General features: G+C 41.1%; 4 protein-coding genes across 7 annotated transcripts in view; 3 read left to right on the top strand and 1 right to left on the bottom strand.

Annotated features, from left to right (window-relative positions):
* cngb1a (cyclic nucleotide gated channel subunit beta 1a) overlaps positions 1 to 1,284 on the top strand; it is a 37,481-nt gene extending 36,197 nt beyond the window's left edge. For both annotated transcript variants that reach the window (XM_084409467.1, XM_084409466.1), the window contains one exon: positions 133 to 1,284. In XM_084409467.1, coding sequence (XP_084265593.1) covers positions 133 to 369 — 237 coding nt within the window. In that variant the 3' untranslated portion in view covers positions 370 to 1,284. The remainder of the gene's footprint in view (positions 1 to 132) is intronic.
* A 2,390-nt stretch (positions 1,285 to 3,674) lies between these two features.
* Positions 3,675 to 27,401, top strand: part of kifc3 (kinesin family member C3) — a 50,051-nt gene continuing 26,324 nt past the window's right edge. Inside the window, exon 1 of one of the 3 annotated variants that reach the window (XM_084408518.1) lies at positions 3,675 to 4,055. In XM_084408518.1, the coding sequence (XP_084264644.1) occupies positions 4,031 to 4,055 (25 nt within the window). In that variant the 5' untranslated portion in view covers positions 3,675 to 4,030. The remainder of the gene's footprint in view (positions 4,056 to 27,401) is intronic. The other 2 variants (XM_084408514.1, XM_084408516.1) reach the window with 2 other exon arrangements.
* On the top strand, positions 3,753 to 17,911 carry LOC311290185 (uncharacterized protein). The gene is made up of 20 exons (XM_084408526.1): positions 3,753 to 3,979; positions 8,587 to 8,612; positions 9,319 to 9,440; positions 9,575 to 9,607; positions 9,727 to 9,816; positions 9,929 to 10,000; positions 10,205 to 10,293; positions 10,381 to 10,483; positions 10,783 to 10,882; positions 11,260 to 11,285; positions 11,361 to 11,388; positions 11,795 to 11,842; positions 12,026 to 12,073; positions 14,336 to 14,365; positions 14,511 to 14,558; positions 15,292 to 15,339; positions 15,430 to 15,484; positions 16,237 to 16,427; positions 17,369 to 17,498; positions 17,632 to 17,911. Exons 2-20 carry the CDS (start codon positions 8,606 to 8,608, stop codon positions 17,786 to 17,788), a joined length of 1,425 nt encoding a protein of 474 aa, XP_084264652.1. The 5' UTR covers positions 3,753 to 3,979; positions 8,587 to 8,605; the 3' UTR covers positions 17,789 to 17,911.
* LOC311290184 (uncharacterized protein) lies at positions 18,359 to 22,725 on the bottom strand. The gene is made up of 6 exons (XM_084408525.1): positions 21,830 to 22,725; positions 21,456 to 21,552; positions 20,892 to 20,993; positions 20,336 to 20,511; positions 19,726 to 19,827; positions 18,359 to 19,261 (listed from the first exon to the last, which is right to left on the bottom strand). The coding sequence occupies exons 1-6, from the start codon at positions 22,621 to 22,623 to the stop codon at positions 18,490 to 18,492; spliced, it is 2,043 nt and encodes a 680-aa protein (XP_084264651.1). The 5' UTR covers positions 22,624 to 22,725; the 3' UTR covers positions 18,359 to 18,489.

The raw sequence follows: 27,401 nt of genomic DNA, 5'->3' as shown, positions 1-27,401 counted from the left end.
TGCTAAAAAGCCATTTTTAATCATTTTAATCTACTGTCATTACAAAAATAAATTATTGGTACAGCCCAGTTTGTTGATATTTGACCAGTCATGCCCCTTACTTCTTTTGTCTATCCTCTCTTTCTCTCTCAGCCGTCCACTTCTGGCTCCGGCATGACCTCCACAGGTCCAGTGCCCCCTCCCTCCCCCATGCACCGACGTTCGCCCGTTCCCCGGCCTCGCGTGCCAGATGATGATGACATGGTATCAGAGACCACTGACAGCACCATGATCATCCGCATGACTCCCCGTATTGAGGGAGAGGAGATCCTCTCCGTGGAGGTCGGTCCTGAAGTGGAGGAAGAGCCGAGCAAAACTGAAGACAAGTGAGAAAAAAGAAGAGGGTAAGGACAGAGGAGAGTAGAGATAGGGTAGAAAGCCTGAAGAAAAGCCCAGTGCATACAACCCTTGTCATGCTTTCTGTATTAGTGTGTTGGTGAAATTCCCACACACGCTTTTCAACCAGGTCATGCCAAACATGTTTTCAAGACTCTGGTAGAACCCTTTGGAGAACCTCTAGGTAGGTACCTTTTCAAAGAAGGACAGTTCCCTGAGGAACCCATAAGTTCCTGCTATAACTCCAAGGGCTCTTAATGGTTCTTCTAGTAACCTCATCATAAGACAAAGGTTTTGTCATTGAGGCATTTGAAACGTATTGAAGCCGATACATGATATCTGAAGCACTTCCATTTGCGTAGAGGTTCTCGAGAGTTGAAATATATTACATTTTTATAACCACACCACTGTATTATATTATTATATGAAGGTGAAGTGAGCTTCTGGGGAGTATTCCAGAAAGAAGGGTAAACTTACTGTCATATAAACCCAGAACTCTCGGTTGATTAACCCTCACCTTTCTTATTCGGTTATCGGTTCTAAAACCTTGTACAGGAGTAAGTTCAGTCAAATCAAAGTATGTTCACCAAGGAAATCACAAATAAATGTATCGAAGTCACCAAGGAAATGGATGCCAAGAAGAAGCACGCTTTATGCTGCGTTCACGCCATGTCGTAAGGCATGTGACGTCTATTCGTAGCTGTTCACGTCCTCGGACTGTGAATTATGCAATACTATCAACACCTAAATCAGTCTGCAGAGGTGACCGGTTCTGCAATCATTTTTTATGATCATGTTCTAATCTTTATTCAGTGTTTTTGTTACTGTAAACAAGAATTACATTGTTTAATTGATGCTAAATTTATTAATTAAAAAAGAAAGACTGATTGAACAAAAAACAGTGCTTGCAAAGATAATATGGCTGTATGAATTTGTTATGTTTAGTCATTTTGCTTCCAAATTTGTGGTATGTATTTTTTATATGTATTTTTTATATTATAGAATTGCATTATATAGAAAACCTTTTGAATGCAGATCCACAATGCGTGATATGAGAATAAAACAGTAAAATTAGAGTAATAAAATAAAATAGAGAATAAAGTTCATATAAACATAGCTTTATGATATAATAAATAAATAAAAATTATGACTATATAATGTTGTGTGAAATCTGTCATGCCAACTGAAGCCTCATCAATTAGGCATGCATGTATTGAATACCTCTGAAGTAAACTAACCCTGAAAGTTACCTCAGTTTTTGAAACCAAGAGTTGAGTTTATATGTTTACTTATCAGTAAATGTACCCGGGTATGTGACATAACCTGCTTTCTGGAATAACCCCCTGTGGCAAGCAGAGCGGGGCCTAGAGCCGTGGGAACGGAGCAAAGCCGTTGGCGCGAGTGCTATTGAGCGTCACCTGAACGCCACACCGGTCGCGAATGACGACAGTGCAAGTTCCCACGGCTCTCGGCCCCGCACTGCTTGCCACACCCACCAACATTACTTAAACTCTCCTCCTAACTGCCATCGGACAGATAAACGAATAGCCCCGCCTCAAAGTCCCATCACTGGTTGAGGCAGTAATGTTTTGAAAGCTCCACAGTGTTCACATTTGTCAGTGTAATGAACCTGTTTGCTCACCTGTAGTATTTCAACATGGGAAAATGACACACATCACCTTTTACTTCCCTTTAAAGACTATGATAGATGTTTAAGACTGAAGGGCCATTAGGGTCAGCTGAACTCCCTGTGTAATGGAAAGTAATCTTGACTATTTTCCACAGTACATGCTGCTCTAACTCCAAGACTGCCTGCTGCTCTGCATTTATTCCAACATCCTGTCTGTTATTGCCTTAGCGGATTCCCTCTGTACACAAGCTCTTGTACACACATTTACACAATGACCATGTACAGTTATTTCTAGTCAAAATATATATGTTGAATGTAAATTCCTGGCATCATTTATTCAGCCTCATGTCGTTCCAAACGTGTTTGACTTTTGTCTTCTTCTGTGGAACATTAAAGTAGGCATAAAATATTTGGATATATTAAAACATTAAAATATTTTGAGAAATGGAAATCAGTGTTGTTGTTTTTTTCCTTTTTTTTTTTTTTTTTTTACATACAATAGAAGTCAATGGTCACCAACACTGTTTGGGTTAGTAAATAATGGCGGAATTGTCACTTTTTATTAGACTATCCCATTAACATTATCCCATTAATTTCTGTCTAGTGATATTATATATACATGTTACAAAGTAATGTTATGCTACATTGGCAGGTGGGATTTTCATGCTTTCTTGAATTTTCAGAAAGCTGAACAAATTTGTTATGGTCTCTCTCTCAAAAGACTTGTGAAAGTCACATGGTGAAAATACCCCGCTGAGATTTCCATGTGCTTTGACTTGTACTATGAGTACTAATCAATTATGAATGATTTTTTAGTGTTTCCAGGTCAGTTCATGGTGAGGTGAATGGACACCAAAAGAATCTATAAATGGAAAGTTACTGCATACTTTTACATTTGTATTTGTTGAGAATCCTTCATTTGCGTCTCACACAGCCCTCATTTCTTTGTAAGAGGTTAGAAGATGAATAGGCAGGAATTAGGCTGATTGTATGTAATAGGCTAGCTGGTCTATTTTTATACAGAAGCGAGATTGCCTGAGCCCTGTGACGGGACCAACTAACTACTCTTGCAGTGTAGCTTACTTTTTGGTCCCAGGAGAGAGGGCCAACCCGTAAAGATTTTGTCTTGGGAGGGTGCTGTGAATTTAAACTGATAAAACCTAGATAGGCTATGTGGGGAAAAAAGTGAACTAGTAAAACAGCTCTAAATGCTCCTGGAAATCCCTTGTCCAAGTCAGACACAGACTGAGACACTGACAGGAAGAGCACAGGAAAAATGAGGAAGAATGAGGATTTTTTTCATTGTTCCTTTCTTGCTCCACATGACCATAGGCAGGAAATATGTAAAGGCGGCCAGGCGGGAAACTGAGGGACAATCCTGGGTTTGTTAAGTGACTGCTGAACAACTAGGCCTACACTTGACAGCATCATGCAGGGGCTGTTAAAGACTCCATGCATAATCTTAAAGCAGATGTAAAAGCACAAGCTGTACTTACGGGTGTCAAGCAATATGCTTCTTTAAAATGTATCCACAAGTGTAAAATGCTAACATCTTTGAACATATTTTACTTGTAGCTTCTAAATAAAAGACATTATCCTACAGTGACAGTTCTTGTAGTAGTGTGTATTATTGCAAGTCTTTTTAACATCAGGAGGGCTGACAGAGTTTGAGTTAATGAGGACTGAACGGTGGCCTGGAAACGCGGTCATTTTTCCTACATGAACAGGAGGAGCGAGCGTTTGCGTCACTGCAGTCAGCTGTGCGCGCGCGTCTCGTGCTGCATGTTTCACTCAGGCGTGTTTATCTTCACTTCACGGGACACTTCTAAACTTCCAGTTCCAGCTCTTCAGACCGCGAGACTGAGTGAACACTGCTTTTTCAACAAGTGGGTAAAAGAGTGGAATAAAACTTGAAGGAAACGGCTTAAGGAGGAAACCGGGCGGAGGAAGGAGTTTGGCGTGCTGGCCTGAGACGTAAGCACATTCTTTCACTTATATACCGCACATGCTTCATACTTTATTGTTATGAGGTATATTAAAGCGCTATGTAGTGAAATCATGGCGACTTTATAAAACAAGTGTAAGAAATACAACTGTCACGGTTATAGCCAATACGCCAGCCTACTGCCAGTCCTGCAAACTCATTTAATAAAGTAAATATAAGTTGCAGAACATCCTGAATCATAAACTAAACATCCCGTTTCTCGGTTCAAAATCAAAATATCGGCTTGCGTTTTGTCGAAAGAGCGGCTGATCTTCTCTAGTCTAGACTGTTATCATTATACCTCTACGTGCCTGAGCCTTCAATTATAAACTGCACTGTGTGCAGGTGGGAATTTTCTTGACTCAAAGTTGTCCTGAGGGCAGAAACGTTTGTGATTGGTTCAATATGACAACCAATCGCAAGAGGGGAGAGAATTGCAGAGGCGGGGCCACCATTTCCAATCTCAACCGTCAATTTCCCTCCGTGGTGCGCAGGCAAGAGGAACTGGTGGTTATCATTTCAAAGTAAGTTTTTTAAAAACAAAAACGTAATATTCTCGAAAATGGAGCATTGTATGTGCAACGGAACAATGTGTATTCAAACCGAACGGTTCATTGGACCATTTTTCCTGCCGACCAAAATTTCGTTATTTTCAGATGAGCACGCTCATAATGTAAGAGATGCCGGCGCGACCGCAACATTGCCCAACATCAAATGGCAAACGTAATGCAAGTGGAACGAAACTGCTCGTTATTGTGTGGTTGAAGGACCGTTTATCAGTTTGGACCAAAGCAGCGCGAGCCGATCGTGATCATGCGACACTGTTACTACACAGCGCTAATAAGAGATCCAGTAATGAAAGCATTTGAATTCGCCACAGAAGTAATAACATCGCTGCGAGATCTAACGTTAGTGAGAAACATTCTCATTTCTCCGTTATTAACGGATCAATAATGCTTTCAAGTAACATTACGCCGGTTTTATTTTGACATTGTGAATACAATTGCTGATCTCAAATGTTAATCTGAACTAAAAATAAACCTTTAACTACTACAATATTACATTTCATTTTTTCCAATGAGCTTTTTTTGTTTTATATGCTCAATGTTAAATTTATAAATTTAGTTACATTTATAAATTTGGCTTTTCTTCATGACTGTTTAGTCTCATCTGGTCCCAGGGCAGAGACCATTATTTTCCACAATTTTGTCTCAGGGCAGGTGAATCCCTCCTCCTGGTCTCAGGGCAGAAGTCAGTCTAATTTATAAATTTGGCTTTTCTTCATGACTGGTAGTATCATCTGGTCCCAATTAAGGCAGAGACTGTTTCCTATGGAATGCCAAAGCTGACTTTATTTTAAATAAATAAATAAATGCATAAATATACGAAGAAATGTAAAAGAGCAAAAATACATAAATATACAAAGAAATGTAAAAAAGTATAAGTTCCTTATTCCTATATAAAATTTAATTTTTTCACACATTTATTTATTTCAACTTATTTATTTCCACAAGATTTATTTATACAAGGTGTCACTGTGGCCTCAAAGCTTCAGCACTGCCACTCTGAGCTCGATTGCTGATGTGATGTCTGAGGTAAAACAAATAAATAAATGTGGAAATAAATAAATGTGGAATTAAATAAATGTAGAAATAAATAAAAGTGTGAAAAATACAATTATACATAAAGTAATAAAAGTATAAATACTCATTTATTTGTACTTTTGATGAAGACTATAGCTGTCTTCTCTGGTCTCAGGGCAGAAGTGGTCTGAGGGCAGGACGGTGAATCTCTCCTGGTCTCAGGGCAGAAGTCATATTTTTCTCTTCTCAGGGCAATATAGTTGGACAAAAGGGAGTCAGCTGTCTTCTCTGGTCTCAGGGCAGAAGTGGTCTCAGGGTAGGACAGTGAATCCCTCCTGGTCTCAGGGCAGAAGTGGTCTGAGGGCAGGTGAATCCCTCCTGGTCTCAGGGCAGAAGTCATATTTTTCTCTTCTCAGGGCAATATAGTTGGACAAAAGGGAGTCAGCTGTCTTCTCTGGTCTCAGGGCAGAAGTGGTCTCAGGGCAGGACAGTGAATCCCTCCTGGTCTCAGGGCAGAAGTCATATTTTTCTCTTCTCAGGGCAATATAGTTGGACAAAAGGGAGTCAGCTGTCTTCTCTGGTCTCAGGGCAGAAGTGGTCTCAGGGCAGGATGGTGAATCCCTCCTGGTCTCAGGGCAGAAGTCATATTTTTCTCTTCTCAGGGCAATATAGTTGGACAAAAGGGAGTCAGCTGTCTTCTCTGGTCTCAGGGCAGAAGTGGTCTGAGGGCAGGACGGTGAATCCCTCCTGGTCTCAGGGCAGAAGTGGTCTCAGGGCAGGACGGTGAATCTCTCCTGGTCTCAGGGCAGAAGTCATATTTTTCTCTTCTCAGGGCAATATAGTTGGACAAAAGGGAGTCAGCTGTCTTCTCTGGTCTCAGGGCAGAAGTGGTCTGAGGGCAGGTGAATCTCTCCTGGTCTCAGGGCAGAAGTCATATTTTTCTCTTCTCAGGGCAATATAGTTGGACAAAAGGGAGTCAGCTGTCTTCTCTGGTCTCAGGGCAGAAGTGGTCTGAGGGCAGGACGGTGAATCTCTCCTGGTCTCAGGGCAGAAGTCATATTTTTCTCTTCTCAGGGCAATATAGTTGGACAAAAGGGAGTCAGCTGTCTTCTCTGGTCTCAGGGCAGAAGTGGTCTGAGGGCAGGTGAATCTCTCCTGGTCTCAGGGCAGAAGTCATATTTTTCTCTTCTCAGGGCAATATAGTTGGACAAAAGGGAGTCAGCTGTCTTCTCTGGTCTCAGGGCAGAAGTGGTCTGAGGGCAGGACGGTGAATCTCTCCTGGTCTCAGGGCAGAAGTCATATTTTTCTCTTCTCAGGGCAATATAGTTGGACAAAAGGGAGTCAGCTGTCTTCTCTGGTCTCAGGGCAGAAGTGGTCTCAGGGCAGGACGGTGAATCTCTCCTGGTCTCAGGGCAGAAGTCATATTTTTCTCTTCTCGGGGCAATATAGTTGGACAAAAGGGAGTCAGCTGTCTTCTCTGGTCTCAGGGCAGAAGTGGTCTGAGGGCAGGTGAATCTCTCCTGGTCTCAGGGCAGAAGTCATATTTTTCTCTTCTCAGGGCAATATAGTTGGACAAAAGGGAGTCAGCTGTCTTCTCTGGTCTCAGGGCAGAAGTGGTCTCAGGGCAGGACGGTGAATCTCTCCTGGTCTCAGGGCAGAAGTCATATTTTTCTCTTCTCGGGGCAATATAGTTGGACAAAAGGGAGTCAGCTGTCTTCTCTGGTCTCAGGGCAGAAGTGGTCTCAGGGCAGGACGGTGAATCTCTCCTGGTCTCAGGGCAGAAGTCATATTTTTCTCTTCTCAGGGCAATATAGTTGGACAAAAGGGAGTCAGCTGTCTTCTCTGGTCTCAGGGCAGAAGTGGTCTCAGGGCAGGACGGTGAATCTCTCCTGGTCTCAGGGCAGAAGTCATATTTTTCTCTTCTCAGGGCAATATAGTTGGACAAAAGGGAGTCAGCTGTCTTCTCTGGTCTCAGGGCAGAAGTCATATTTTTCTCTTCTCAGGGCAATATAGTTGGACAAAAGGGAGTCAGCTGTCTTCTCTGGTCTCAGGGCAGAAGTGGTCTGAGGGCAGGTGAATCTCTCCTGGTCTCAGGGCAGAAGTCATATTTTTCTCTTCTCAGGGCAATATAGTTGGACAAAAGGGAGTCAGCTGTCTTCTCTGGTCTCAGGGCAGAAGTGGTCTCAGGGCAGGACGGTGAATCTCTCCTGGTCTCAGGGCAGAAGTCATATTTTTCTCTTCTCGGGGCAATATAGTTGGACAAAAGGGAGTCAGCTGTCTTCTCTGGTCTCAGGGCAGAAGTGGTCTCAGGGCAGGACGGTGAATCTCTCCTGGTCTCAGGGCAGAAGTCATATTTTTCTCTTCTCAGGGCAATATAGTTGGACAAAAGGGAGTCAGCTGTCTTCTCTGGTCTCAGGGCAGAAGTGGTCTGAGGGCAGGTGAATCTCTCCTGGTCTCAGGGCAGAAGTCATATTTTTCTCTTCTCAGGGCAATATAGTTGGACAAAAGGGAGTCAGCTGTCTTCTCTGGTCTCAGGGCAGAAGTGGTCTCAGGGCAGGACGGTGAATCTCTCCTGGTCTCAGGGCAGAAGTCATATTTTTCTCTTCTCAGGGCAATATAGTTGGACAAAAGGGAGTCAGCTGTCTTCTCTGGTCTCAGGGCAGAAGTGGTCTGAGGGCAGGACGGTGAATCCCTCCTGGTCTCAGGGCAGAAGTCATATTTTTCTCTTCTCAGGGCAATATAGTTGGACAAAAGGGAGTCAGCTGTCTTCTCTGGTCTCAGGGCAGAAGTGGTCTGAGGGCAGGACGGTGAATCTCTCCTGGTCTCAGGTCTGCACTGATCCCAGGCTACCCTGCCCTGGCTTAGAATTAGTTTGAGGCCAGTGTCTTTTCCTCCATTTAAGTTTTGCCTCAGGGATGTAAGTATCATAGTTATAGGTTGTCATAAGTATCCAATTTAATGCTTCAGCAGAAATACATGTTTTTAATTTTTGTCTTTTGTCTTTGCCTGTAAAGGGAAACTTAACCAAGCCAAATGAACAGTAAGTTATTCAAAACTATTTTTTTCCTAATCTATGTTACTCATTGGCATCATCTGCATACATAATGATATAATTTGCATACATCTGACCAGGTAGAGCACATTCCGGTACTTTTTTTAGCTGGTGTTTTTAGAACGATTAGACACATGGGCAACACAAGCACTTGCCAGATTGTTTTTATGTAATAGGCCCATGATGAGGCTGTAACCTACCAAAAATTTGTGAAATAATGAGAAGTGCTGGCGCTGCTGTAACATTAAACATCATTGGCATGGCATTCAACACAACTAGGCTATTTATAAATTGTATAATATGTGGCCCCGACTTGCCTCAACATAGTACATGTGTCTAAAACTTTTGCCCATATGCTCTAGTTGCCCGTTTCAGCCTAGTGTGACATCACTAACTCACAGATAAGCACTTGAAACAGAGCGCTGTTAGACTGTGTATTTTGATGGTTATCACCAAAACAACGTGTGAAACCAACACATTCAGAAGTCTGCAAAAAAGTCGCTAGTCGATAAATGTGAATTTTAGACGCCAAAGATTATAAAAATCGTGGGGAAAAAACTAATTCGCCAAATTGCCAGCACTACTTTAAAGTAGTTTTGTATGCTACATGTAATAGTTGATTGGATTACATTTGTGCCTGTTAGCCTAAGTAAGGTGACTTATTTTGGGACTTTTATTTTCTTCACCCATGCAGACTTAGAAACACTGAAGTCCCAAGGACTTCATAGTGAAGATGTCCTTGGGACAATTGGGCCTTTCCAAATCTTTCTGGGTAGTTTGGAGGCCCTTTTAGGCCCATTTGAACTTCCAGATGAGGTAATTTTCTATTTCTTTAAAAAAATTATCCTCTTTCCCTTCACCTTGACTCTATTGTGATTTATTGCAGTTTATATATATATATATGTATATTATATAATTTTATATATTTTTTTTATGTATTACTTCCCCAGGTAATGGATGCCTTATTTTACGTCATGAGCAGGGTAACTCATACCTTTTTACAAAACTCACTCACTCACTCACTCACTCACATACATACATACAATTCAAATATAGATTTAACATGATTTAATGACTTAAACCATTTCTCTCCCTCGCTTAGAGCCAGCCTGGGACAGAGGCAATTAATAGTCAGGCTATGCGCCTGATTTTGGAGGGCAGCTCTAGGGCTAGGAGTACTTATTTCTTAAAAGTAAGAGTTATGTAAATGTTTAAAGTTATTGTTCAGTGGCAGTGCTGCTGAACACATTAGGTGTCAAGTTTATTTATGTTTGTTCATGAATGTTTTCTTCTTTTCCTGTCAGAAAAACATTCTTAAAGGAGCCAGTGCCATCTTCGGGCCCTACTTGCTGGGAGAGTGCCACTGGACCCTCTTTGTAGGTTGCTGTTAGGTTATGCAGAGACTATTATTCGCTAAATAGCATCACACTAGTCATTATTGTTGCTGTTGTGTCATTCTCATTTGTGTTGTATGAGCTGTTAGTGCTTCACGTTTTAAAATAATTTCAATCATTTTCAACACAGATTGGTTGAAATTCTCCTTCAAACCTTTCTCATATGTTTTCCCATCTTTTGTATAGCATTGCAACTTGAAAGAGGGAACTATCACCTACATCGACTCCTTGGGGGAGCAACCACAGCATTGCTTCCAAATAATGGAAAATTGGAGGTACAAGGTTTTTGTATTGCTCTATAAAATGAGATAATGAAAATTCAGCAGAGATCTCCTTCACAATTATTTTCTCTAATCTTTCAGCTTATTTGCTGCTAGCAGAGGCTGCCAAGGGCCCTGGAAGATGATGAAGAGGGACCATGACTTACAAAACGACGCTTTGTCATGTGGGGTGTTCTCACTAATGGTACAGTTTGGTCGTTTTCTGCATAATGTTTCTGTTTTCTTTTGAAAATATAAATATTTTTAGTTTTCACTTTAGAGCAATTTTGAATGAAAGTTTCAGATCAAATATTAATGGATTTTTGACATGGACACAGTACTACCTTCAGCACACGATACAGGAATCATGATCATATAATTATTAAATGAGCCCCATAATCTTCTCTTGTAATATAGTCAAAAAAATTTTTACCACAATTTGTTGTTCACATTTATTATAAGTTACATTATTTCATTAAAATAGACTTTCTGTTGCTCTTTTAGTTTGCAGAAATGATCCTCCAGGGACAACAAGGGCACCTCCAATGCCTCCCTATCGCTCAAGAGCGGGAGAGACTTGGGACTTTGTTGTTCAACTCCCTTGGTAAGTAGTAGACATATGTACGGTATGGGTGCTCCTTATTGAGCTCTGCTGGCTACCTGTAGCTGCCTGCATTAAGTTTAACTTACTGATGATTTGGAGTGGTAGCTTTAACTTGTAAATTCGGAGGATGTCATACTTCGGAGTACATTGTTACTACATCATTTCAAGCATAAAATATGACATTAAGTTTATGTTCAAAATCAGATGCTATTTATTTACGATCTTTCTTAGAAGGATGAGGTGAATACACTGTCTTGGTTCTACGCACATTGAAATAAGCATGCAGAATGAATCATTATTTTCATGATTATTATTTGGTTTTTGAAACATTATAATAACATTAAAATGACATTAAGAAACATGTTCATTTCTTTTAGATACGAAGACTCTAAGAAGAAAAAAGGCAAGGGTTAATGATCAAAATATACATACTGTTTCTCAACACATTGTATACTTAATGTTTTTTTCTCTTTTCTAGGGAAAAATCGCCAAGTCTAAAAATACAGGTAAGAACAGCCACAGACTGGGATTCATTTTAGGTGTATTGAGATTCTAGGCAATTCTGTTTGGTAAGTAGGGCTGATGTATGTAGACAAGCTACAACCAAACCTAGTATAATTGTTAATGTTAAGTAAATTTGTACCAATGTTGTTCCAAGACTGGTTCTGCTCTTGATTAGCTTAGGTACACACACACACACACACACACACACACACACACACAGACACAGTCTTAAATACAGTAGATGGTGATCAGCATTCGAGTCACTCACTCACAACATACATGTAGGGATCTTTTCAGTAAGCAATTGTGTCTTTGATGTATTAACTTTGCTGTTAGGAAAGTACAGAGATCTTTCTTTTGAAACAGTTTGTTCCCTGAATGCTGTTCTCTGATTGGTCTTATATATAGTAGATGGTGGCCTTGCACAGGAATCTGAGTCCACGGAGGGTGAACAAGGTAGGAAGATACTGTATTTATGGTCAGCATTCGAGTCACTCACTCACAACATACATTTAGGGATCTTTTCAGTAAGCAATTGTGTCTTTGATGTATTAACTTTGCTGTTAGGAAAGTACAGAGATCTTTCTTTTGAAACAGTTTGTTCCCTGAATGCTGTTCTCTGATTGGTCTTATATATAGTAGATGGTGGCCTTGCACAGGAATCTGAGTCCACGGAGGGTGAACAAGGTAGGAAGATACTTTATTTATGGTCAGCATTCGAGTCACTCACTCACAACATACATGTAGGGATCTTTTCAGTAAGCAATTGACCTTTCGCCGAGCCCCGCCCCCCTTAGTTACTGTTGCTACGTCCGACAAACAAATGGTCAAACACAACCAGCGCGACAGATTGCCATGACGGGAAGAGGTATACCCGTGCGTGTCAGTGACCATTTTTGGAGCAATACCTCCGCGATATCCTCCAGATCGAGGCAAAAGGGGTTACAGTATGCAGTGGAGGGATATATTCAAAATATAAAAATACGCAATGAAGGAGACACGACTACTATCTACGTCTCTATCGAGGCTAATGCTTAACTTACCGGTGTTCATACACATCATTTGTGATATGACAAAGAACAAGAAAACAAGTGTTTAAAAGCATTGAAAGACACTGTTGAAACTGTTGTGTTTTTGTGTGAAAGAAAAAACTGTCAGCAATAATTTCTTATGTGTGTTTTTTCGCATAACACACTATGACAAAAATTTTAAATGCTGCAAAACACATGGGAGTTATTCCCGATGCTGTAGTTTATCTGATCAGTCACAGTATATCATTAATCAAGCTTAATTTGACTTTTCAACTACAATTAGGCAGGGTGAACTGAAAGCTTTTACAATCTTTTAGCTATAACTTATATCATTGACAAAAGTACGTGGTGCATTTTCTTCCAAAAATGATTTTCTTTCTCAAATTCATGCTTCAAGTTGACAACGCACAATAAACGAAATCACACAATGGGCCCTATTTTAACGATCTGAAACGCAAGTGTCAAAGCGCAAGTAACTTTGTGGGCGGGTCTTGGCGCTGTTGCTATTTTCCCGGCGGGATAAATGACTCTTGCCCCTGGCGCAAATCTAAAAGGGGTTGGTCTGAAGTAGCTTCATTATTCATAGGTGTGGTTTGGGCGTAACGTGAAATAAACCAATCAGAGCGACATCTCACATTCCCTTTAAGAGCAGGCACGCTTGTTCTAAAGCGGATTCCTATTATAACGGCGGATTTGCCAGGCGCACGCCAGGAGCGGTTCAAGGCCGAGGAGACCGACGTTCCCGTCAGGGACGTTGGGGATGGAGAAACACACCCAAATTAACATCGGTTAAACAGGCGTATGATAATTTGGGTAAATGTATAAGCTAGATGTATGCTTTTATAATAAACTATATCTATCTATCTATCTATCTATCTATCTATCGTAATAATGTATGATTTGCAAAAATGATAACTGCTGCGTCTGTGTGTAGATGAGAGAATCAAAGTGTATGTGCGTTGTGCACACGCTACATTGATTTAGGCCAAGCATGCGCCCTTAAAATAGCATATGAATAACATGTGCAATGCGCCACTGACTTTAGACTGTTTTTTTTTGGTCAGTGGCGGAATTGTTTTCTAAACCTGTAAAATAGCATGAGGGAACGTTTGCGCCGGAACACGCCTCCTCTTTGCGCTGAACCGCCCCGGGGAGCGCAAGTGTATTTCTTAGTTAACCGACCTGCTTCTGTGGAGGGAAAAGTCCGCTTTGCGCGGGTGCAAAATAGGAATGATACATGCGTACGTGTACAAAGTCAATTGCGCTGGGTGCAAGATAGGGCTCAATAACTGTTTAACCAGACATAGCCTTAATTTGCATCTAAATAACTTTCATTGCTTGTCTTTCATAATGCACTTACTATAATATTTATTAGGGGGACAACAGATCATAAAACTCGCGGTTCAGACAATAATATGTTTTTTGAGTAACAGATAGGATAGTTTTTCAGATCAGAAAAACAAAACAAAAAAACTTTAAGTAGCCATCGACACCACAGCCAGCAGACGTATTTATGCTTCGTAATGTTCGACACATTTAACTGGGAGTGGGGCCGTCCACACTGTTTTATCCATTGTAGGCATCGCTCACGTTGTGTTTTCGGCTTTGGGAATGGAAAGAACACAACTCCTCCAGACAATCTCTCGGGGTATCTAGTGTCCGATTTACAAACGCCGTGGGCGCACGCTTCAACACCATCTTGCTAATGTTTGTCGGACCTGCTCACATAGTAACGGTTGCTATGATGTGTGATTGGACAATGGCCGTTTAGGGGGAGGGGCCGGCGAAAGGTCAATTGTGTCTTTGATGTATTAACTGATCCACATAGCACTGCTTTTTAGGTAAGAAATATACAAACACACACAGCCCACCTGAAGATCTTTCATGTAGGCATTTGTTTTCTTTTATGTTTGGACAGATCAACCTGTTGGAGAGCACCCATGTGCAGGTAAAAAAAAATATAGAGAACACACACACACATACGCACCTTTCCTCTGCCACCAACAGCACATTGCTGTTAGGAAAGTACAGAGATCTTTCTTTTGAAACAGTTTGTTCCCTGAATGCTGTTCTCTGATTGGTCTTATATATAGTAGATGGTGGCCTTGCACAGGAATCTGAGTCCACGGAGGGTGAACAAGGTAGGAAGATACTGTATTTATGGTCAGCATTCGAGTCACTCACTCACAACATACATTTAGGGATCTTTTCAGTAAGCAATTGTGTCTTTGATGTATTAACTTTGCTGTTAGGAAAGTACAGAGATCTTTCTTTTGAAACAGTTTGTTCCCTGAATGCTGTTCTCTGATTGGTCTTAAAGGAGAACTCCGGTCAATTTTAACATTGAGCTAATTTTTTTGTAAATTTGGAGTGCTGTCAGTACAGAGAACAACGACACAAATCGGTGTTGCCTACACCGTGTTATCCTCTTTTTAAAATTTGCACCCTGTTGACTTCAATGGGGCAAGTTTTAAACCTGCTTTTAGCCTCTTAACATCCTTGATGTGTCATTACAAGTGCACAGCCAATGTGAGTGATTCCTTCAGAGTGAACACGGGTTGAATCTGACTGCAGTAGATGTGAAAGATATGAATAAAAGTGAAGTTAATTCAGCCAGCGCTCATACCTATATTTACATCCTGTTTTCGGTCAAAGGCCATACTAGTCGATTGTCGAGTTCACGCGCATAGGTTAAGTTACCTATGATCACGCGCGTGAACTCAACAATCGATTACTATGGCCTTCGACCGAAAACAGGATGTAAATATAAGTATTTGCGCTGGCTTAAATAACATAATTTTTATCCAAAAATATTTTTATTACAAAAAAATGAGCTCAATGTTAAAATTCACCGGATTTCTCCTTTAAATATAGTAGATGGTGGCCTTGCACAGGAATCTGAGTCCACAGAGGGTGAACAAGGTAGGAAGATACTGTATTTATGGTCAGCATAGTTTTGGCCATGAAATGAGTTGACAATAAAATAAAAACAATATTTTTTCACTTCTACAGTATTATTCGAAGTGGAGAGTGTTCTCCGGTTACCTGACGGGACCAAGGCCAAAAGGTAACTGTATGTCATTACCATCAATATTTCATACATTTACATAATTCTTCTCTAAGCAATTAATAGTTCCAAACAATAACTGTGCACAGGTCTACACATTGCACGATTACCACCTTATAGTGCGGAAAATACAGTATATTAGACTGGGTATAACCCTCGGTGTTGCACGCTATTATATTTAAATTTAAATTTGCTCTGCAGTTATGTCTGGCCCTGAGAAATTACCTTCTTGGGAGGTACTAACGAACGTAGACAATCGAAAAATGTTTCTGTGTACAAGGGAGGAACGCATTTGGCTCGGTATGTTTTCAAAGTCCGGAACTGTGATTGCGCGGGGTCACACTTACTGTATGAAATGAAGTAGGTGGGGCTGGTAACTAGGCTATCAGAAGTACACAGAAGGAATTTTTAAGCAGAAATCTGTTTCTCTACAGACAATTACTAATTTCCCAAATTTAGGTAAACTCTTGCTGTAAGGACAGGTGCATATCATATTCCTAAGCCTTTACAAAAGCTCATAACAGCCTCTTACATGGCTCATCATGCTAACATGGCACAAAATTCCTACTTGCAGCACCTTTGCTGTGGAATAAATCTTTAAAAGTCCCCAGCTTCCACCTAGATTTAAAACCCTTTTTAAGGTGTCATGTATGTGTTCTCCTGTACCTAAAGTGTTACCTACCAACATTTCTACAAGGTAGAAGATTGTTTTAACTCTATATGCCTGCTTAAAATCTCCACTGATATTGCAGATATAAAGTGACTAGGGAGGAACTGGTTAGAAGGTGTGGGCCACCAGAGGGCTATTCGCCCAATGCTCTGGTGGCCTACTTAAGGAAAGGCAAGAGCCAAAAAGAGGCGGTCATGGCCAAGTTGCACGACTCACAGGTGGAGCCAGGACCACGAATCAGGCTGTCAACAAGTGTCAGCAAGTTGTGTGAAGGTAACTGAGGTCTAGAGGTTAAGAACATGATGTGCAAGAGTTTAAGGGCAGTGGACCACCCATCACTTCACACAGCTGGTATAAGAATCTTTTCTTAATAGTCTGGCTAGGCGGAAATCTTTGTTACCATTAAGATTTTGGTAATTTTGCACTATTTTGGCAGGATGTGAAGGCATTGAAATTGGTTCTTGTTACGCACAATACAAACACATTGCCAGAAATAACTATTCTGCATGACATTGGGCAGTGATTTAAATTTTTTTTTACCTTGAGTACCACCTCAGAAAATATTAGGCTTTTCCAATACCACCATCTTACACTTTACAGCAGTATGGCATGCAATCGGGGTGAAATTGCAACCTCACTGTGATGTCAAATCATAAGAATGAATAAGACAAATAGCAAAAATATTTTTTAATTTTCAAATCTTGTTTTACAAGTTTTATTATTTATTGTGATTATTGCATCATTGACCTATTCACTTAGAAATTGCCACCAACACGGATGCACATAGATTATTAACTCTGATCTATATGTTTTTGGTTGCAGAAAACAGTGAGATAGGAGGTTGGGTAAACATCTTTTGTTTATAGACGCTATCTCGTTATCGTGTCTTATGTCTCTGTAAGATGTTAGCCCACTTAAATGAAGATTCTGGGATAAGTAGGCTCAGAAAGAATCTACCTTTGTATTACTGAGAGGTCTTGAATTAACAGGACTTACCTCTTCCCCAAGTAACATTATAGGCTGTAATTATGAAATTTTCATAGATCTTATCAACTAGGCGGACTCATCAAATGGCATCATCAAGGCACTTTCACTTGTTGATCAGAACTTTTTTTGGAATGACTGAATCTCGTTTCTGTCCTTAACAGTATACTCCATTCTTAGTTTGACAAAAATATAATTTTTTTGTACTCTCTTGCACTGTGTATTTGTAGAAGAATGTCTGGCCCTTGCAGAGGATGTAAATTACATGGGTTTTAAATACCTACCAATTCAAAAAATTGGCCAGGCTTGCCTGGAGGAGGACCAACATCTTGAGGCCATCGTCAAGGCCCAACACTGCAGGTTCATTGATCTGTTGTTACCAATGCCAGTATGCAAGATTAAAAAGGCTTAGATCTACATATGCATTATTGTATTACATCACCTCTACCACTGTTCTTTATGTCAATAACATCTGTTTTTAACACTTTTGCAGGCAGACACTAACAAGGATAAAGACCGCGATGGAGGCCAACTGGTCCTATTACAACCTCGCTACGCATGGCCTTGGACCAGAAATGTTGAAGGGTGCGTTTTCTTTAATTGATGCGTGCCTGGTCGAGGCAGAGAACCTCCACTGCCTCCAGAAGTAAATAAAGCATGTCAATTTTAAAGTGGTATCTGCATTTATGGGTAGCCTTGACAAAGGAATAGTCTTTATGGTTTACTAAGTAAAATACTTTGCACAATATAGATGTGATTTAACCCTTGTGTTGACTTCGGGTGAAATTGACCCGGTTTCAATTTTTGTTTTATATCAGAAAATATGGGACGTAGAAATAAGCACTGAAAATATGTAAAAGAAATAATTTAAAATGTTGGAAAAAGCAAAACCAAACTGAAAAAAATGGCTTAAACCGTTGAAGAAAGTGTTTTTTTTTTTTTTGTGACAACACAAGGTTGAAAACATAATTTGCCAAATACATGTTAAGTTAAACCATAAGAATGTATGTAAAGTCTTGGTTTTGGACTGAGAATGTATCAAAGCATCAAAGTTATAAAGCAATTTTCTTTATTTGTAATTGTGAGTACATTTTTCTTGGGGATCAATACTTTTACTGAATTACGGGACCTGTGTACTTCACCACTCTGCTGGTGTAATTTACATTTCATATTGGTAAAACACTACTATTGCTTCTGCCATTAATGTAAGAAGTCTATATATTTCCCAAAACTTCATAAAACTTTGATTTAATTATCAGTATTTTATTTACCTTAACTACCAAGAAAATTCATCAACCAATCAAGACGGGCGCTTTCACATGCAAACAATGGCACCTCCAGAATAACAGAATTAAGTTCTTCTTGCTCTTCTTTTGCTTTTAAAGTTCTCAACTACTGCTCTCTGCAGTCTAGCTTTTTTAATTTTTTTACGGTAACCATGTAAAGGGGTAATTTTCCTTTTTCTGGACACAGCAGTGAATTTTCCAAAAGCCAGCTTGTGTGCTCTTTGGATGGTATTGTACAGTTCAGGGGTATGTTCAAATGCTTCGGACTTGCTCCACTCTAGTAGGTCTGATAACATGGACTGTATGGGAGGATTCCCATGGGAGGCTTCAGACACTTGTGCATTTTCTTTGGGGTCTGTGAGAATGTCTTGAGGCTTGAGGACATGTGTGACATGTATGCAAACACATCTTTCTCCAAAACTATTAGCAATGCATGTGCACAAAGTCGGAGTTTTCCTATTCACAATACTCATAGTCCCATCACTATTGAAGATGGTTATTTCATCTTCAGTCTGCTGATAGAGACGGAGGCTGATGATTTCTAGCGCTTTATTATTACGCATTTTTTCAATGTCAATACCTCTCCTGCCTACCTCCATCTTCACCAAGAGAATATGTTTGCATATGTTTCCCATCCGGAAATTGGTGCATTCACACGTGAAGTGTAACAAGTTAACTTTGTAGGCTGTGTTTGTTGACTGTGACGGCACAAAGCACTGCCCCGCTTCTATGTCCAAATCTTTGCCCACACCATTTTTAAATAGCAGCGCAGCAGCCTGGTGAGCAGCAGAGCTGGATAATGTCAGTCGTCCTGCTTCGCTGAGGCCATCCATGTAGCTGCAGTAATGAAAAACAAGACACAAATTTGGAATTACAGTAAAATAGTAGCCTTTGCCTCAGATAGGACAGTGGGGAGCGACAGGGGACCAGTGTGTGAGAGTGTGCCCTAGCTAGCTTCAACACAGGTAAGTGCACCATCACAAACTTTTTAATGGCACACATTTTGCATATTCTGATTGGATGGCCAATAACTTATGCAATACCATAAACTCATAACCATTCTGTATATTGGCCCTTATTGTTGGATAGATTTTAGCTAAATGCAAGTTTCATTGTGTAGTCATGTAGCCATGGTGATTGTTTTTTAGTGCAACAGCTCCATAAAAAATGAATTCACTGTTAAGACTGTGAGAGGGTGGCAAGCTTCATGAAAGTAGCTGCGTCTCATTTTATTTTATTCTATAACAGGCTGAAATAGCCATTTGGCAAAATCCACATTCCCTGTTAGAGAGATTACTAACCTGTAATACTTTTCTACATCTCCACATAGCAAAAGCAGAAGTTGGTCGACTCTTCGGTTTGCCTGGCCTCGCAGAAACTGGTATTTCAACGTAAGGAAAAATCTTTAAGACAGAAAGGGATGAAAAACGTGAAAAGCTTGACAATTACAAATCTGACACCCACCATACCATTGGCTTCCTATCAAATTGGGAGAAAATAATTGAATAGCAATACAAAATAAACTATCAGTGTAAAACACTGATTCCTACATATTTTTTCTGACTTCAGTGAAACCTCGCTCATTCAACCTAAAGAGCTGCATTAACTGCTGATTTGGGGAATATGGGTTTTTCAGCTCATGGTAAACTTTGCCTCCCAATAGTCAGACCACGAGGTGAGCCGGCCTTGTGGTAAGACGTAACGTTCAGTGCATAGTAAGTCAGTGTTCAATATGTGGTATTAGATAGGCCCATGCCATTTTGAGAAAAGCTAGTAGAGACTGGCACTATATTTGCATGCATAATTTTAGGAACATGATGTTAGCAACACCTTGATGTTTTAAGCAAATACTCTGATCCCAATATGAAAATAAATTATTTGAAATATTATTGGCAAATGTAAGTAAAATACCTTTCAGCCTTGTTGTTTGTCTCACTGCTACAGTGATAGAACGTTCTGCCAAAGTTTACCCACAGCTCCGCATAAGTAAACCAATTTGTCTTCAGATAAGTTGTTACATGGGGACTATCCAAAAAGGTGTCGATCTCACTGCATTTCTTGGCAGATACATTGAGAAACTCTTCCTCCTTAGGGGAAAAACATATTTAATCTGAGATGCTTATATACAAACATTAAAAAGAAAAAGTATAAATAATTGTAAACTCACTATTATGTACACTACAGCAGTGGATCCCAAACCTGTCCTGGAGGACCACCAACACTGCACGTTTTCTTTTTCTCCCTAGTCAAATACACCTGATTCAACTCATCAGCTCATTATCACATGGGTTAATGAGCTGATGAGTTGAATCAGGTGTGTTTGACTAGGGAGAAAAAGAAAACGTGCAGTGTTGGTGGTCCTCCAGGACAGGTTTGGGAACCACTGCACTACAGAATGCATAATTTGTTCAGGACCACTTAGTTGCACTGGGGTTATGAATGTAAGAAAATATAGTAAATATAGTACCGTCAGACAAGCTTTCATTGATGCCATGGCATGAATTACCACATTTCTTTGTTCAGGTGTCAGGTGACCTCCATCTGTCTTCACAAGCCACCGGTTAACAGCCTATAACAGCATAAATTGCTTCAGATGCACATTAGGGTATGTTATTTCACCCTGTCACGTGGCAGTTAGTTTCTATTGCTTGGCCAAAAGGGAGTTTATGTTATTGTACTGCAATGTAACTCAGTATATCCCAAATTTTCATGTTTCATGTAAGTAGAATTCAGGATTTGAAATAAGCATATACTGCAAACTGTAAGTATTTATGTCACAACCACCAGCAATTACGTTGCAGACCACTAGTTGATTGCCCTTAATATACAGTACAGTTAAAGATTACACTTGTTTACACACCCACCACATTTTTAAAGAACACTGTTGAAAACAGCACACTTTGCCAAAGATCTCTAGAATAGTACTTTGTACCTGCTCAGTTGACCTTTCCTGTTAGTTTGTCAATGTCAACTGCACAACATTGTAGATTTAAATGTCACAAATAGTGATATTGTATATTCATCGACTTACCTGAAGCACATGGAACCAACAAAGGAGAAGCTTTGCATTTGGGAAAACGCTTTTAATAGCATTAAGCACTCTCAAGTCACGGTCCATCATCACTGACCTGTAACATTGAAAAAGAAAGAAAAGAGAAGAGAGGAAAAAGTTGCACCACACCCAAAAGCATACATTAGACAGAGTGTATTGTATACAGTGTAAACATTGTATCAAGAAAATTTAGAATAGAGTTAAGAACCTAGTGAGATCCAAAATTCAAAAGCTGTAGCTCAGTGCAGTAGTATTTCCAGATTCAAAGTCAAACATGCATATTTCCTGTTGTTCCAATTACAAAGAAAAGAATAAATACAGTATAACATAAATTATGCTAACATTTGACTGACCTTGGATAGAAGCTTGGGTTACTCAATTGAAGCTTCTGTAGGCAGAGGCTTACTGTTGCAGTAGTTTCCTTGCTCAGGATAAAATAGGCAAATGGCACACCTCTTCCAGTTTTGTTTATCAATAACAGTGCATAAAATGCATACCCGTAGGCTGTTATGCCTTTGTATGAAGCATCCATGAAAACCATTGGATGGGGGTTCTCTTCCAAAAGTTGTTTTTGAAATGGTGTTTGTACAACTAAAATGAATGGTTGTTCATTGTGAAGTGGCTGATAAAAACAGATGTTGTCTCTGAGTTCCATGGAAACCAAATGGTCCACACTGACAGAATCACTGTCACCCACACCTCTGAGGTTTTTCTTTAAAAGCCGAATGTCATTAGGGGTCAAGTAAAACCGGCGGTCTTTTTTGTCCACATGCCCATTTTGTTGAGCCCAATCATAGCTTTTTATTAAGATCTCAGAAGTAGAACAACCCTGTTGAAGCCATATTTCAATGAGGGAATGCAGGTCTGGGTGGATGCGGTTTTTCTCTTTAGAATTAGCCTCGTCATGGCCAGTGTGCTGTAGCATCTTTTGGATTATGGCACCTGATATTCCGGCATCCGTGATGACTTTGAAAGAGATGTATGCCTTGCAAGAATTGGCCCGAGTTTGTGTGGCTTCTCCATTACTTTTGCCTGCAGCGTGATTCCCACGGTCACAGCCATAGTAATAATAGTCCTGCCGGCGGCAGACTGGGGGTCTGAAGTAGCAATGCTCCTTCTCCTGCACTTCTTTGATGTAACCCTCCATGAACTCCTTGGCATCCCCCCTAATAATAACAACATCTTGGTGGACCCTGGAGTCATGTGGCTTCTTCAACCGTTTTTTAACACCATTCACCCAATGTGTCGCCATATTCTGAAATTATAAAAGACACTAAACTTGAACATATAGATTTTTGGAGAAACACAGGCTAAGCATCAAACTGATCGGTCGTGATAAATATTTAGAAGAAGAAGAAGAAGAAGAAGAAGAAGAAGAAGAAGAAGAAGAAGAAGAAGAAGAAGAAGAAGAAGAAGAAGAAGAAGAAGAAGAAGAAGAAGAAGAAGAAGAAGAAGAAGAAGAAGAAGAAGAAGAAGAAGAAGAAGAAGAAGAAGAAGAAGAAGAAGAAGAAGAAGAAGAAGAAGAAGAAGAAGAAGAAGAAGAAGAAGAAGAAGAAGAAGAAGAAGAAGAAGAAGAAGAAGAAGAAGAAGAAGAAGAATTATTATTCCAGGCAGCGCTGCATATTATACAAACTACTAATATACTAAATAATACATAAAAAAATATGCCTTCTGCCCTGAGACCAGAGAAGACAGCTGACTCCCTTTTGTCCAACTATATTGCCCTGAGAAGAGAAAAATATGACTTCTGCCCTGAGACCAGGAGAGATTCACCGTCCTGCCCTCAGACCACTTCTGCCCTGAGACCAGAGAAGACAGCTGACTCCCTTTTGTCCAACTATATTGCCCTGAGAAGAGAAAAATATGACTTCTGCCCTGAGACCAGGAGGGATTCACCTGCCCTCAGACCACTTCTGCCCTGAGACCAGAGAAGACAGCTGACTCCCTTTTGTCCAACTATATTGCCCTGAGAAGAGAAAAATATGACTTCTGCCCTGAGACCAGGAGAGATTCACCGTCCTGCCCTGAGACCACTTCTGCCCTGAGACCAGAAAAGACAGTTGACTCCCTTTTGTCCAACTATATTGCCCTGAGAAGAGAAAAATATGACTTCTGCCCTGAGACCAGGAGGGATTCACCGTCCTGCCCTCAGACCACTTCTGCCCTGAGACCAGAGAAGACAGCTGACTCCCTTTTGTCCAACTATATTGCCCTGAGAAGAGAAAAATATTACTTCTGCCCTGAGACCAGGAGAGATTCACCGTCCTGCCCTCAGACCACTTCTGCCCTGAGACCAGAAAAGACAGTTGACTCCCTTTTGTCCAACTATATTGCCCTGAGAAGAGAAAAATATGACTTCTGCCCTGAGACCAGGAGGGATTCACCGTCCTGCCCTCAGACCACTTCTGCCCTGAGACCAGAAAAGACAGTTGACTCCCTTTTGTCCAACTATATTGCCCTGAGAAGAGAAAAATATGACTTCTGCCCTGAGACCAGGAGAGATTCACCGTCCTGCCCTGAGACCACTTCTGCCCTGAGACCAGAGAAGACAGCTGACTCCCTTTTGTCCAACTATATTGCCCTGAGAAGAGAAAAATATGACTTCTGCCCTGAGACCAGGAGAGATTCACCGTCCTGCCCTGAGACCACTTCTGCCCTGAGACCAGAAAAGACAGTTGACTCCCTTTTGTCCAACTATATTGCCCTGAGAAGAGAAAAATATGACTTCTGCCCTGAGACCAGGAGAGATTCACCGTCCTGCCCTCAGACCACTTCTGCCCTGAGACCAGAGAAGACAGCTGACTCCCTTTTGTCCAACTATATTGCCCTGAGAAGAGAAAAATATGACTTCTGCCCTGAGACCAGGAGAGATTCACCGTCCTGCCCTCAGACCACTTCTGCCCTGAGACCAGAAAAGACAGTTGACTCCCTTTTGTCCAACTATATTGCCCTGAGAAGAGAAAAATATGACTTCTGCCCTGAGACCAGGAGGGATTCACCGTCCTGCCCTCAGACCACTTCTGCCCTGAGACCAGAGAAGACAGCTGACTCCCTTTTGTCCAACTATATTGCCCTGAGAAGAGAAAAATATGACTTCTGCCCTGAGACCAGGAGGGATTCACCGTCCTGCCCTCAGACCACTTCTGCCCTGAGACCAGAGAAGACAGCTGACTCCCTTTTGTCCAACTATATTGCCCTGAGAAGAGAAAAATATGACTTCTGCCCTGAGACCAGGAGGGATTCACCGTCCTGCCCTCAGACCACTTCTGCCCTGAGACCAGAGAAGACAGCTGACTCCCTTTTGTCCAACTATATTGCCCTGAGAAGAGAAAAATATGACTTCTGCCCTGAGACCAGGAGAGATTCACCGTCCTGCCCTCAGACCACTTCTGCCCTGAGACCAGAGAAGACAGTTGACTCCCTTTTGTCCAACTATATTGCCCTGAGAAGAGAAAAATATGACTTCTGCCCTGAGACCAGGAGAGATTCACCGTCCTGCCCTGAGACCACTTCTGCCCTCAGACCAGAGAAGACAGTTGACTCCCTTTTGTCCAACTATATTGCCCTGAGAAGAGAAAAATATGACTTCTGCCCTGAGACCAGGAGAGATTCACCGTCCTGCCCTGAGACCACTTCTGCCCTGAGACCAGAGAAGACAGCTGACTCCCTTTTGTCCAACTATATTGCCCTGAGAAGAGAAAAATATGACTTCTGCCCTGAGACCAGGAGGGATTCACCGTCCTGCCCTCAGACCACTTCTGCCCTGAGACCAGAGAAGACAGCTGACTCCCTTTTGTCCAACTATATTGCCCTGAGAAGAGAAAAATATGACTTCTGCCCTGAGACCAGGAGAGATTCACCGTCCTGCCCTCAGACCACTTCTGCCCTGAGACCAGAGAAGACAGTTGACTCCCTTTTGTCCAACTATATTGCCCTGAGAAGAGAAAAATATGACTTCTGCCCTGAGACCAGGAGAGATTCACCGTCCTGCCCTCAGACCACTTCTGCCCTGAGACCAGAGAAGACAGCTGACTCCATTCTGTCCAACTATGTTGCCCTGAGAACAGAAAAATACGACTTCTGTCCTGAGACCAGGAGAGATTCACCTGCCCTCAGACCACTTCTGCCCTGAGACCAGGAGGGATTCACCTGCCCTGGGACAAAATTGTGGAAAAGAATGGTTTTTGCCCTGGGACCAGATGAGACTAAACAGTCATGAGGAAAATCCTACAAAACAACTTCTGCCCTGAGACCAGGATGGATTCACCTGCCCTGGGACAAAATTGTGGGAAACCTGGAATGCCAAAGCTGACTTTATTATAAATAAATACATAAATATACGAAGAAATGTAAAAGAGCAAAAATACATACATAAATAAATATACAAAGAAATGTAAAAAAGTACAAATAAATGAGTATTTATACTTTTATTACTTTATGTATAATTGTATTTTTCACACTTTTATTTATTTCTACATTTATTTATTTCCACTTTTATTCATTTCCACATTTATTTATTTGTTTTACCTCAGACATCACATCAGCAATCGAGCTCAGAGTGGCAGTGCTGAAGCTTTGAGGCCACAGTGACACCTTGTATAAATAAATCTTGTGGAAATAAATAAGTTGAAATAAATAAATGTGTGAAAAAATTAAATTTTATATAGGAATAAGGAATATTATATTTTAAGGAAATAAAAGTATAAATACTAATTTATTTGTACTTTTTTTACATTTCTTTGTATATTTATGTATTTTTGCTCTTTTACATTTCTTCGTATATTTATGCATTTATTTATTTATTTAAAATAAAGTCAGCTTTGGCATTCCATAGGAAACAGTCTCTGCCTTAATTGACTCCCTTTTGTCCAACTATATTGCCCTGAGAAGAGAAAAATATGACTTCTGCCCTGAGACCAGGAGAGATTCACCGTCCTGCCCTCAGACCACTTCTGCCCTGAGACCAGAGAAGACAGCTGACTCCCTTTTGTCCAACTATATTGCCCTGAGAAGAGAAAAATATGACTTCTGCCCTGAGACCAGGAGAGATTCACCGTCCTGCCCTCAGACCACTTCTGCCCTGAGACCAGAGAAGACAGCTGACTCCCTTTTGTCCAACTATATTGCCCTGAGAAGAGAAAAATATGACTTCTGCCCTGAGACCAGGAGAGATTCACCGTCCTGCCCTCAGACCACTTCTGCCCTGAAACCAGAGAAGACAGCTGACTCCCTTTTGTCCAACTATATTGCCCTGAGAAGAGAAAAATATGACTTCTGCCCTGAGACCAGGAGAGATTCACCGTCCTGCCCTGAGACCACTTCTGCCCTGAGACCAGAGAAGACAGCTGACTCCCTTTTGTCCAACTATATTGCCCTGAGAAGAGAAAAATATGACTTCTGCCCTGAGACCAGGAGGGATTCACCGTCCTGCCCTCAGACCACTTCTGCCCTGAGACCAGAGAAGACAGCTGACTCCCTTTTGTCCAACTATATTGCCCTGAGAAGAGAAAAATATGACTTCTGCCCTGAGACCAGGAGGGATTCACCGTCCTGCCCTCAGACCACTTCTGCCCTGAGACCAGAGAAGACAGCTGACTCCCTTTTGTCCAACTATATTGCCCTGAGAAGAGAAAAATATGACTTCTGCCCTGAGACCAGGAGAGATTCACCGTCCTGCCCTCAGACCACTTCTGCCCTGAGACCAGAGAAGACAGCTGACTCCCTTTTGTCCAACTATATTGCCCTGAGAAGAGAAAAATATGACTTCTGCCCTGAGACCAGGAGAGATTCACCATCCTGCCCTCAGACCACTTCTGCCCTGAGACCAGATAAGACAGCTGACTCCCTTTTGTCCAACTATATTGCCCTGAGAAGAGAAAAATATGACTTCTGCCCTGAGACCAGGAGAGATTCACCGTCCTGCCC

The sequence above is a fragment of the Rutilus rutilus genome (assembly GCF_951802725.1).
Source record: "Rutilus rutilus genome assembly, chromosome: 5".
Lineage (NCBI taxonomy): Eukaryota > Metazoa > Chordata > Actinopteri > Cypriniformes > Leuciscidae > Rutilus > Rutilus rutilus.
Note: the sequence above shows the minus strand (reverse complement) of the source record. Positions and strands in the feature narration are given on the sequence as shown.

Coding starts and splice junctions, on each gene's coding strand:
- LOC311290185 (XM_084408526.1), top strand. Junction 11,286..11,360: donor AGACTCTAAGAAGAAAAAAG/GCAAGGGTTAAT, acceptor TCTCTTTTCTAG/GGAAAAATCGCCAAGTCTAA. Junction 15,485..16,236: donor GACGGGACCAAGGCCAAAAG/GTAACTGTATGT, acceptor CTGATATTGCAG/ATATAAAGTGACTAGGGAGG.
- LOC311290184 (XM_084408525.1), bottom strand. CDS start 22,623: ATGGAGGGTTACATCAAAGAAGTGCAGGAGAAGGAGCATTGCTACTTC. Junction 20,994..21,455: donor GTTGGTTCCATGTGCTTCAG/GTAAGTCGATGA, acceptor ATGCTGTTATAG/GCTGTTAACCGGTGGCTTGT. Junction 20,512..20,891: donor CAATGAAAGCTTGTCTGACG/GTACTATATTTA, acceptor TTTTCCCCTAAG/GAGGAAGAGTTTCTCAATGT.